The 12,149-nt window shown below is 43.0% G+C and overlaps 1 protein-coding gene across 3 annotated transcripts in view; it reads left to right on the top strand.

Annotated features, from left to right (window-relative positions):
- Nucleotides 1-1,073: 1,073 nt before the first annotated feature.
- Nucleotides 1,074-12,149, top strand: part of KIAA1210 (KIAA1210 ortholog) — a 39,873-nt gene continuing 28,797 nt past the window's right edge. For 2 of the 3 annotated variants that reach the window (XM_066182031.1, XM_066182032.1), the window contains exon 1: nt 1,074-1,227. In XM_066182031.1, coding sequence (XP_066038128.1) covers nt 1,166-1,227 — 62 coding nt within the window. In that variant the 5' untranslated portion in view covers nt 1,074-1,165. Of the gene's footprint in view, nt 1,228-2,346; nt 2,364-12,149 lie in introns of those variants that run through there. The other variant, XM_066182033.1, reaches the window with a different exon arrangement.

Consider the following 12,149-nt stretch of genomic DNA (forward strand, 5'->3'; position numbering starts at 1 on the left):
GCCAGACCCAAGTATTCAAACACTAGGTACCAGCTGAGAAACACAAATAAATGTGGTTTTCTTCTGATCTGCTAGGAATGACTGTAAATCTTTGCCTTGCTATTAAGAGAGTTATGAACCTCCTCCTTTTAAATATCCATGCAATTTTTAATCAGGAGCTGATATTCTTAGCAAGCCATGCAGGAGCAGGCTCATGCTGTGGCACTGGCTGCTGCTGCTGCTCCCTCCCTGTGTGCAGGCAGCACAAGCAATGTCTTGCCTCTTCTCTGCTTTTACCTCAGCAGAGGCCCTTGATAGCCATGATGCAAGTTCATTTCCATATGAATTTAATGCAGTGTAATGCCAGAAATGTGTACAGCTATGTTGTCCCCAGGACTTGGGTCACCCCTGTGAATTAGGCTCCTTGAGGTTTATGATCCCCAGCATTAACCAGTTTCCACATGCAGTGAGTGCCTCCTTAGTTGTGACAGTGAGTAACAATTGTTGGTATATTGTCAGAGGTCATCACCAGGCAGTAAATTCTGTCATATGGGCGTGCTGGCTAATTCAGACTCTAGAGCTTTTTGCCTGACCTCCAATATTGCAGGGATGCAGTTGTTTGGTGTTGTTGTTGTTTTTTTTTTTTTCTTTCTTTCTTTCTTGTTAATGTGCAGAATAGCTTGTTAGAATAGATTGCGATTTAGGGTGTATTGGGATAACGCCTGTTCTGATAGATCCTGTGCACCCCTTTTGTGCTGGAGAATAACTACAGTTTTTAGTCATTATTTCAAAGATGTTGCAAGCATTTTGGGTAGCTTTCCTGTGTCTGAAAAATAACAATAACAATTAATCTCCTCAGGGCTTCTTCACATCCTAATTACAACCAAGCCTCTCATTAGTCCCACAGGGAGACGGAATCAAATGCCATATGGTATTTTACACTTTGGATGCTGTGCGTACCAAGGGCTGGAAGGAGACAGGGAAAGGGGGAGTTAACAATTCATAACCATTTATGGAGCAGGCACAGCCCTCCTTGGACCCAGTTCAGCAGAGTCTGAGCGCCTCAGATCGGGAACTTTATCTGGCCAGGAATTGTCGCGGCGCGCTGGTGTTCCCGTGCGCACATGGAGTGCTGCGCGGTGGCAGAATCCCTGTGCTGGCATCCACACACACAGGGATGAATTAAATGCACACACGCCTCCCGGGAAGCACCATGGCTGGGTTCTACGGGTGCCTGAAAAGTAAAAAGTAAGTGCCATGCTGAGCCCTCCCCTCCACCTTCCCAAAGGGAGCTGAGGCTAGTGGGTGCTTTGAAATTCTGTCTTTGTTGTGTTGCAGCTGCAGCGTTGAACGAAGTGGTTGTGCCTTAGGTCTGAAGTACCAGCCTGAGCATGAAAGTGCAAAAAATAAGTCCTGGCTAAAATATAAGTTTGGTGAAAATTGGTCATGGTTTTTTTTTTCTCCTTCAGAGGTATAAACATGAAGTATTAGATAGGAAATAAGGACCTTTTCCTGTTTAATTGTAGCAAGAGGGAAAATGCCCTCTTCCCTAGTGACTAGCTACATTGTATTTATATTAACACATCAAAAGAAGAAATATAGAAATTCACATTGGCTTTTAAAAAATGTTCAGCTAGAAGTCTGGCAGTAAGTGCTCTTTTAAGAACTTGATGAGCTCAGTTTTTCTCTAAGAAATCTGAAGTTTGTTTCTGTAATTGCTCCCTGTTGAGAGATTTGGTTGTATTTAAAAGAATTATTTTTTATTTCTTCACTGGCATGTTCTGTTGGAGTAGACTATCAAGGGAAAAGAGAATGAGAGAATCCATGTTAGTATTTGTGCTTTAAACCACCATGAAGATGCATTTTGTTTTGACATTCTCCCTGCTAAGGAATGGAACAAGATTTCCTGCTGCCAAACCTGAGGAGTGTTTTGATCATGTTTTGCACCAGCAGACTGCAGAGGGCTCTATTCTTGCACCCGGTGAGAGATTACAGACAGGGATCATGCACAGTGGAAGGCAACTGAAATTGTGTCTAGAGGTTTAAGATGTGAATTCTGATAGTTAAATGTGTGGGTAAGTCCTGCATAGCAGAGGGAGGAAAACAGTTCAAAAGTGGAGCTGGCAACTGACTCTTTTTCCTTCTCCCAAAGGTTGTATCCTTCACACCAGCAGTTTGTCTCACATCACTCTGGTGGAAATGTGTCTTTTCAAAGGCACACCATTCCTACTGGATTTCAGTTTGCATTTCCATCCTGTATTGACTCCTTTCCTCCTCTGAAATTTTTAACGGGGAATTAATATTTGGCAGAGAAGTTTGCTTCAGATAAAGAGAGACTGTGCCATCAGAATTAGCCAAAGGGCTATGAGTGAGTCCTGGTGAAGGTAGGTGTATTTGCACTTGACTTGACAAAAAGTAGTAAATTTATATTGTTTGATCCTCCCCCCCCCCGCCCCCGCAATCCTTCAGAACCTAATGCACAATATTGAAATTCAGAGAGAGGCTATAAAGGCTGGATAGATGAAGCTTTTTTACATGTGGTAAACCATCTCTTCCTTCCTGCCTGACTTAGTAGGAACAGTTTTTTTTTTCTTCTACAGATTCTTCTTTCTTGATATTCTTCAGTTAGGTCTCTACACCTGATATATATACACAGGTTATATTTCTCAGCCTGTTATTTCAGCCCTATGATGAGTTCCCAGGTGAATTAATGCAACTACTAACCCTTTGCAGTCTTCTTAAATTTTATATGCTGATTTGGCTGTGGTTGTCGGCCAAATTAAGTTCAAATGAGTTCGAGACACCAGTTGCAATAATAGTGATGTTTTTAGCCTGAGATTAATTTTCAATGAAATTTGTTTGAAGTTTAACATGAAGTATTTGTCTTTCTGGACAAATGTGTCATTGGAATGACTTCCCCAAATTCTCACATGGTCATTTGACCTGTAGGAGTTAGTTTGCTTTCTGAATGAAAGCTCTTCTGGAATGAAATTACTTTTATGCTTTAAGCAGTTGGCTTGGATACCAGTTAGAATGTGGCCAAAGAGACCTAGAGCTCAGTACCTGCAAAGAAACCTGCCATGGACTTTGGGTAAGGGTTTCCTCCAGGACTTTGAGCTGCTGAGTATAGCTAAAGCACCTGGAGTGTTTTAAAAGCTGCTTTAGGTGGTGCTCCCTTGTGCTGCTGTCGCATTTATCCCACTCCCCCATATGTTACAAGGGGAAGCAAAGGCTCTGCCTTGGTTAACTGTGATAATGTGTGGCTGAATCTGATCTTTGTACACATAGTCTTGTCCCTGTGCTTTGTTAATGTCCTCTTATGAAATGATAAAAAAGAACCCAAAGCATAATCCAGGTAATTCTTCATCACAGTCGCAATCTTGGCTGCTACTTCACTGAAATAAAATGTCTAGATTGCTTTCATATTTCTCTATAACCAGCATATACAAACTGAGTAATCTTGAATTGTTCTGCTAAGTTTATAGCTCATCACACTTGTTGCAGAGTTCTGTTGTTTTCTTGCTCCAAGCATTGTGCCAGGAAAAAAAAAAAATCTGAACAGATATGATAAAGCTTCCTAAAGCCTGTTGAGGAATCTTTGCATATGCTCCTCAGTTTTTGGGACTAGCCAAGTATGTTGTTATGAGCTGAAAATGTGGTTGCTTGAATAGTAATGTTCACTGAGGGTCAATGCAAACTGCCAATTTCCAAAGACAAATATAGTGTGTTAGAAGCTATATAAAATGTTCAGCTGAAGGCTTTATGTGCCACCTCAGACTGGTTTCTCTAGCAGACTATAAGAAAATGTATTTAACTGTATTTAATGTGGTCGCTCAGGATTTCATGATGCCTTTCACAAACAGTCCCAGAATTATGGGCATTTCAACTTGAATGTCTTCTGCTTTGCCAAGCTTTGCACTTGCAGTGGGGTATTGTGTTCTTATCCTGTATTTTATGATTTTTAAAAAATGCTGATGTGCACTTTTATCCCGCAAAGAAGTTCAGCATTTGGGTAAAGCAAGTTGATCAAGGGATACATCAGTAGAATTTTCAATATATTTCTAGACTGTTTGAGATGAAAGCAATTGCCAATCTAAAATGATGTTAAGACCATGAAATTGAGTAAAATATGTTTTCTGGGTTAGGTGCTGTTGCTGTATTTTGTATTGTTGCCTGTTCAGATAGGGGTCAGGAAGAGATTGTGGTGATTACCAGGCTTATTCCAAAGATGGTACAGAACTGTCCACCTGGATAAGCTGTCTGTTCACTGCCCCTGCACCTTTACCCCAGCCTTCTTGTTGAAAGGGCTCATATGGGACAGTGGAAATCCTAAAAATGCCTTTGTTCTTGAGGCTAGTTACAATTTTTAAAACTTTAACTTGTTTGTGTGATCCACAGCAAGCAGCTGCTGTTTCAGCTTGGCCAGTGACAAGTGGATTGGAAGGGGTTTAAAGCTCCACCAACTGCTACTGGAGTAGCAACTTGACACGTGGGAGCTGGGGCAGTTTGAGCCTGTTGGTTCTTCTCTGTCAGCAGCTCGTTTGCGTCCTGTGGCCTCTCTCCCTTTCTGGAGGCATGTAATTGTCACGGGGGCTGAGGAGCTGCGTTGCTGACTGACTGCAGGAATGATGCTTTGCTCTTTGGCACAGTTTCAGACATGAAGCATCTCTCCAGTACTGTTTAAAGCCACACACTGAGTTCCCTGGCCATCGCTGCCTGTGGTATCCCCCAGCATCATCTCGGCTCAGCCGTGGTCCGTGGGCTCAGCTGTCAGCTGTCAGAAGGCTGTGCAACTTTGGGATCAGTGCAGGCTTTGTGGGAGCTGTGGCAGAGTCACTGCCCCTCTGGTGAGCTGGGATCTGTCTGTGTGGCTGATGAATTCAGGAGAGATGAAATGCTTCCCATAAACACTTTGGTATTCTGAAATATGTCTGTTTACATGTCTTTTTATTGTACATCACTTTAGCAAATTAATTCACAACGAGAGCAAGAAGCACTCCTTGACAGTTTTCAGTGTTGGGGGATTTAAAGATGAAAATACCTGAGTATGATAGGTGATTTCTACCCAGCAATGCAAGTTCACCTGTGCAGAGACAATCCTTGGATGAGTTTCAAGAAACAGCTTTTATGGAAAGTGGAGAGCTCTCCCCACTAAGGCCAAATCACAGAGCGTGAGCTGAGGTGAAAAGACTCCTCAGGTGTGGTGAGTCTCTTGGAGGAATCTTTCAGCACACACCCTATGAGCATGTTCCTGTATTTGGCAATTACACAGTGTTTGGACATTTGTGAGCATTTTGTCTTCAGCCCACAGGACTCATTCAGTGCTCTGCCCAGTATTAAATGTATAGCTGCTTAAGTCATCTCTTCTTATTCAAAAAAAGCAGAGAGGGTGAACAAAAGCAGTTAGGAGGTGTCAGAGCCATGGCACTGCAGGCAGCTGGGCACCGTTAGTACAATGGTGCTATATTATTAACAAAATAATCAACTATTTCTCTTTGTGATTCATTCTGTTTGACTCATCTTTGTGCAAGAAGTTCAGTTCTGGCTTAATACACCAGTGAGTCACTCCCATCTCCTCATTCTGGTCATGCTTCTCTCTGGATGGTGTTTGTTTTAGCAGCCACAGTGGTACAGTGTGTTTGCTGGCTGTAGGCAGAGGAATTTCAAGCAGGCCTGTTTATTTGGTTTCAGTAGAACAGCCCTTTTGCTATCACCAAGGTTCTGAGTATTTGGCAGATATGCTGACAAATTGACCTCTAATGCTGCCTGTCCTACATCACTTGCAGGGGAGCAGAAGCTTGGGTTGAAACAATCTGCTGAATGTGAGTGTCACTCTTCTGCATCATCTGACTGTCAGGTTTTTTTGTTTGCATTATTTTGGCAGACTGAGCCATGAAAACATCTTGTCAAAATTTACGCTTGTGTTCTCTTCTAAGACAGAAACTTCTGCTGCTCCAAGTGTCTAGCTTTGTACCCCTAGAGCTAACTGGAGAGATTAATTTGTCATTTTCTACTTGTGCAGAGGCCTACAAAGTTTTAGGCTTTCACATCTGCTGTGATGTGAGGTGTAGAATTGGATGTAAAAGCTGAAATCTGATGATTTAAGGGACAAAAATGCAGTGGGTTCAAGTTGTATTTCCAGTAGATGACCTACCTGAGCTGGTGTAGGGCAGCTAGAGCTGATTACCAGCCAGATTTGAGAAAATCTGAGATAAGTCTGTCCATGGGGAAACAGAAAAAAACCCCAAGGTAATTCCAAGGTTGATTTCCTTCCACTCCCAGTTTTTTCCTGCTGTAAGAAAACAGGTGAGCAAAAGGTGTTCTACACAAATGTGATTCAAGCTTACAGTTCTGCATTACATCTGTTAGAGTCTCAAGGTTGGTAAAACTATTATGGATTAAGTAGTTTTATGTATTATTTTGAATACAACAAATACTAACTGAAAACTCTCTTATTTTATTTTGTTTATCATGTTATTTTATTCTTAATGATTTTTTTCAAGTTAGCAGATGGCCTCCCACTCCATTGGAGGAGTCACTGTATAAACAAAGAAAAAAAACCACTCAGCCAGCTGATATCCTGTCTGATTTTGCTTGCAGATGCTGAGCTGTCACTGCTCGTCACTGTGCCCAATAGTCAAGGTTGTGCCAACAGCCCAAGGTTTCCAACAGAGTGTGTGTGAAAAGGGTGTGATCTGGCCCACACACATCATTATTCATTTCTTTAGCTGTATTGTTGTAGCTGCGTGTGCTGCAACATTTGGATAAGTGTACAGGTGCCAAGACATTCTGTGCTCTGTTGTATCCTATCTCCATGCTATGGCATGTTAGTATCTTTGTGACTGTTGTGCTTTAACCCCAGAAGTTAAGCCCTACAACAGCCACTCCCTGGTGGGACTGGAGAGAGAATACCAGGGAAAATGTGAGAAAACTCATGGGTTGAAATCAAGACAATTTAATAGGTAAAGCAAAGGTCATGCACACAAGCAAAGCAAAACAAAGAATTTATTCCCCACTTCCCCAGGGCAGGCAGGTGCTCAGCATCCCTAGAACAGCAGGGCTCCATCACATGTAATAGTGACAGGGAGACAAACACCATGCCTCCAAATGTCCCTCCTTCCTCCTTCTCCTCTAGATTTATATGCTGGGCATGAGGTCGTGTGGTCTGGGATATCCCTTGGGTCAGTTGGAATCAGCTGTCCTGGCTCTGTCCCCTCCCAGGTCCTCATTCAACCCCAGCCTCCTCACTGGTGGGGTCGGATGAGGAGCAGAAAAGGCTCTGGGTAAGACCTGCTTAGTGCTAAAGGAAGCATCTCTGAGTTATCAACACTGTTTCAAGCACAAAACCAAACCACAGCTCTATACCAGCTGCTATGATGAAAATTAACTCCACTTCAGCCCAGACTAGGGTGCTCTTAGAGGGAATTGTAACACTCTCAATCAGAGCAGGGAAACTTGGCTGTCCAGACAAAGCTGCCCAATCTTGCTTTCTAACCATCCATCCAGAGCCAAGGTGGCCTTCCAGCTTCAGAATTTTGTGGTGGTTGTTCCTTTTGGCCTCTGAGATTCAAGGATCTGATGTTAATTTGTGAACTAAATGCTTGACATTTATTCATGATGACTTCATTTATGCTTATACATTCTCAGAAATACGTAACTCTGGATTTCTGCTGGGGCTTCCAGGTATCACTTATCTAACATGGCACTTGTGATCCACACAGTAGTTCTGATGTAAATGAGATGTATTTGAGTGGTCTAGCTCAGAATTAGGATGGAGACATTGTGGTAACCATCAAGCTGTCTGTGTACATGGAGAAATGCAGACTTGACAGAGGTGTGGAAGAATTGTTTGCTGGTTCACTCTAGCAGTCAAACTGCTTTCCATCATTTCAGTTTAGTGAAAAGAATGTTTCAAAAGCTTAAATTAAAAAATATGCAAATTGTCTTACTGCTTCCTTTCTTGCAGCCTTGGCCTGTGAAGATCTTACAGAATGTCTGTCCCCATTTGATTCTCCTCCCCATGTGCCTGCTAGTTACTACCCCATCTTGCAGTTCTTGTTGTCTTTGCTGTCACACTCCTGAGTTTTTCTGTTGTCATGTACCATCTGTGCTCCCCAATGCTACTGTACCACTGCCTTAAAATACAGTTGAATTCAGCTTGATACCCCATTGATGCAAAACAGCATTAGCTCAGATAATCTTATTTCAGATGATCCTGTTTTAGAGAGGTATTTGTGTCTGGAATCCCAGAGAAGTAGGATCCCTTTTTAGTAGTTGCTCGTACTGGAGCGAAAGGTCAGTTGTTGCCATTGGGACAGAAATGACTCAGGAGCTGCTTTGGGCACATGAATGATCTCCCTTGGCTCCAACAGTTCTCCATGTGCTTCAAGACCAATTGTACTTCAGGAGCTGCCTAACTCAAGACTCTAGAGAGAGCAGTTGGGAGAGCAGAGCAGGGACAGCAGGAGGTTTTCTTTAGAATAGAAGAAGGGAGGGAAATCATCAAACTTCACACACTGCTGCAGAAGAGCCCCTTTGCAAGCACTGAGGCTGCCTCTGGCCTTCCTTGATCAGGAGTCAAAATGGGCTCTGGACTGCAGAAATGCCCAGGGGCAGTGGGAACTCGGTTAGCCAGCCAGACCCAGTGTGTTTCAACATAGGAAGGAGCTGGCCTTGTTTTCATTTGTTGTGTGTACAGGCAGTAGATACTGACAAATAGGTTTTGGGACTCCACATGAAGAGAGATTTCCTGAACTTCCTGCCAAAGGCAGCTTCTGAGACCACAAAGCCTGCATTTTATTTGCTTCTTTATGGCCAAACATGGCTGACTGGCTTTGTGGCATTTTGATCTTCAGAGTGAAAATTCGTAACAGTTTGTCCCAAAAGTTTCTGTTTGTCTCCCTGCCTTTTTTTTTTTTAAGTGCACTTTGAATTCTTAGCCATTAAATGTCTTTATTGTCTCTTGTCCTGAGAATTTCATCTTATCTGAAGATTTTTTTCTCCCCATCTTTAAACTGCTTTTTAACCAAAAATTGAGGGATAAGTGACTGTTTCGAAAAAACCTTTTAAAAAGAGAAAGCTTTAGATACAGTTTAAAATTCCATGTTTCATTTCTGGTGTTTAGTTCTCTGTTGTTTCAGCCTCATTTTTCCTGCAATAGTCAGACAGCTTAGTTTGGTAAAAATGCCTGCAGTCTCTTTTCTTTCAGGCCCAGGATGTAATGATTCTTCCCAGTTTCTGAGAATAACATATTGGAAATCACCATGACTCAAATAAGGAGCCATGGCAGATATGCAGATTGCTCTTGTGAAATTTTATGGGTTTTTTTTTAAATTTACGTTCTGTGTTGTTCTGGCACTTGTGCCAGTCCATATGGTTCCAGCACGCTGGCCTCCTGCAGCAGAGGTGATACTTAACTCTTCCATAGGACTCATTATGCTTTCCAGGGCTTCAGTGTGGTTACTGTGTTTCCACAGGTAAAGAAACTCATGGCTGAGTGATAATTAACTCGGCTCTTGTTAGAAATCCAGTAATTTGCCCTGTTATTCAATGATAGAACCAGGAAAACTAGTGAATTTACCCAAGTCCCAGCCCAATAGTCTCCATCTGCTGAAATACATTTAAAAGACAAGCTCTGTCTCACAGATTTTGCTGTCTAAACTAATACTTGTCACCATCAGAGTTTGCAGATATTGGCATTTTCCATGAAGTTCTCTCAGGCTCACAGTCTTTCAAGGCCCTGTAGAGCAGGTTGAAGCCAGCTGATGGCAAACCTCTTTCCTTTGCCACCTTTTGCTGACCCCGACAAAGCAGCCCATAGACTCCAAGGGCTCTGCACACCACAGGTCAGATCCCAGTCATCCAACTTTATGCTTGAAGGCTTCAGGTGAAATAAAATTAATTAGGAATTCGGAGAGGCAGTAAAAAGCACATACACAAGCTAGCAAACAGTGGCTAAATATGGCCACCGTCAGATCTGGGATGGAAGATAACACTTAGTTGTTGAATTTGCCACTTGGAGAGGCAGGGGCAGTAAGCTTGGCTTTTATTCCCATACTTGACTCTCTGACATTTTGACTCTGCTGGCATAAGGCATGTCTGCTGTTCAGTGATAGTGGCTTGACATTTCCTGTTGCTTTGCCTTGAAACCATTTCCAAAGGCAGTAATGCACACTGGGAGTAGCTCCCGAACTGGCAAAGGCAGCCTTTGGTTGCATCCCTGTTGATCTTTAAATGCGTGTTCCTCCTCCTCCGCAACTACTTCAAATGTATCCATGTCAAGTGGATCTGAGAGTGTCTCCTACTGCTGGCAACTGGTTCCTTTAGTGTGGTTGCTGGAAGACTTTGCTATTCTTTTTCTTCTTTTTAGGAAGACTGGGAGAAGAGCTTCATTCCAGCTGTTCCCTGAAATTTCCCCAGTGTGTTAGTGTAAAGGATAAGAATTACTACATGAGAAAAGCTTACTCCTATACTAATGCCAAATGGTGGAATTTAACTGGATCATTTAATGTCCATTCCTTTAAAAGGGAGACAGCCTCGGGCCAAAATCTTGCTGTGGCTTAGATCATGACTGTCTTTGCCAGTCTTGACTTGGGCAAATTTCGGTCACATTTCTCCTGATTGGTACTGACCCTCAAATGCACTGTAAAATCTCCGTGATAAATTGTTATTAGGGATGGGCTATCAAGAACCATTTTCCTTGGCTTTGGCTAACAGAGATATCTGCTCTATTGTCTGAGCCGACAAAACTTCCAGCAGAGATCTTGCACAGCTACCCAAGATCGTGCTAATAAGCACAGCAGAGTAATTAGGTGCATGAGGGCAGCTTGAAGTGGCACCAAACCAAGTTAATCTGTCTGGTGTGGGTGCCAAGTGTTGCAAAGCTCTGGTAGCTTCAGGGACTTCAGCTTGGCCTCCTGAGCCTGAGTACAAACCTAGAGCTGTCCTACTGCTGGTACCTGCCTCAGGTTTATGGTACCAGGTCTGTGCTACAGTCCAGTCCCCACATGCAGGCACACAGTTGTCTCCTGGTAAATCAATAAATGGCAGGAGTGCAGGGAGGGAGCCTGGGGAGATGGGGCAGCACTGCAGGAGGCATTGAATCTCTCAGCTTTTGGACTGGTAATAGACTGCTTATGAATTTTTCCCATTTGCCCTTCCCCCTTCTTATCCTCTTGGCTTCTCACACAATTACAGAATGAGTCTCTGTGACTGTATGAAAGGCATTTCCTCCTCTTACTTTTTTTTTTAAAGTCTGCTTCAGCCCACCAGCTGCTTTCCATTAGTGTTACACACACACTCACTAGGAGGGCAGGACATAATGCTTCAGGCACTGTTGAACAGCAGAAATCCTTCAGAATTGCTGTCAGGCAGAGGCTCCTCAAAGCAGATTGTAGCTAACAAGAGTTCAGCACATTGGGACCTGTCTTCTGGTGAGTCTTCACAGAGGAGGTAAGGTGGGGGAGAGAGCAGGGTTGGGGGCATTGTCTGAATGCAAAGTGTGAGATCTGTGGGCAGATCTCTCCATGTGGTTGGTTGTTTGCTCTGGATATCTTGTCCAGGTTAGCAGCTGCATGTTGTCTGTTGCTATGGGGAGTTACGACCCTCTGCTTGATTCTGGGAGAATATTTTATTGATATTAAGTATTATCTACATGCTTATCCAGACTTCCTGGTGGGTACTACTGCTGTATTTGTTATTTGTGATCCTTGGAAAAGGACCTTAAACTTTCTCTAACTATGCCTCCTTCCGTGAAAATTACAAAATCAATATTCATGAACTTTATAAACTCTTCCCCTCACTATTACCAGTGGAGAATGTAGCAAGAATCCTGGTGTAAACTGCTGTTTGTGCTATTCTTTTATACCTACAATAAAACATGGCACCCCATGGAAGATACCAGATGGGGACTGGCAAAAAACCCTGGAATTTCATCCTAGAAACACTACATTGTAGAAGAGCACAATGGGATCTGCTGTACAAGGTCAGGTCCTGGTTCCCCCTGTCATGTTGGCTTGTACCCTGTTTCAGCAAAGCTGTTTGTGGAATCCCACGCTGTTCAGCATATTCTGTGACCGTGGGCCTTGAAGTGCAGGTCACGCATCTCATGGAGAGCAAAGGGAGCTTTGGTTGCTGAGTTTCTGATATGCTCAAGGGACGTGAAAATTGAA

Source organism: Chamaea fasciata, unplaced genomic scaffold (genome assembly GCF_029207755.1).
Source record: "Chamaea fasciata isolate MVZ Bird 193981 ecotype frontalis unplaced genomic scaffold, bChaFas1.0.hap1 SCAF_4, whole genome shotgun sequence".
Taxonomy (NCBI): domain Eukaryota; kingdom Metazoa; phylum Chordata; class Aves; order Passeriformes; family Sylviidae; genus Chamaea; species Chamaea fasciata.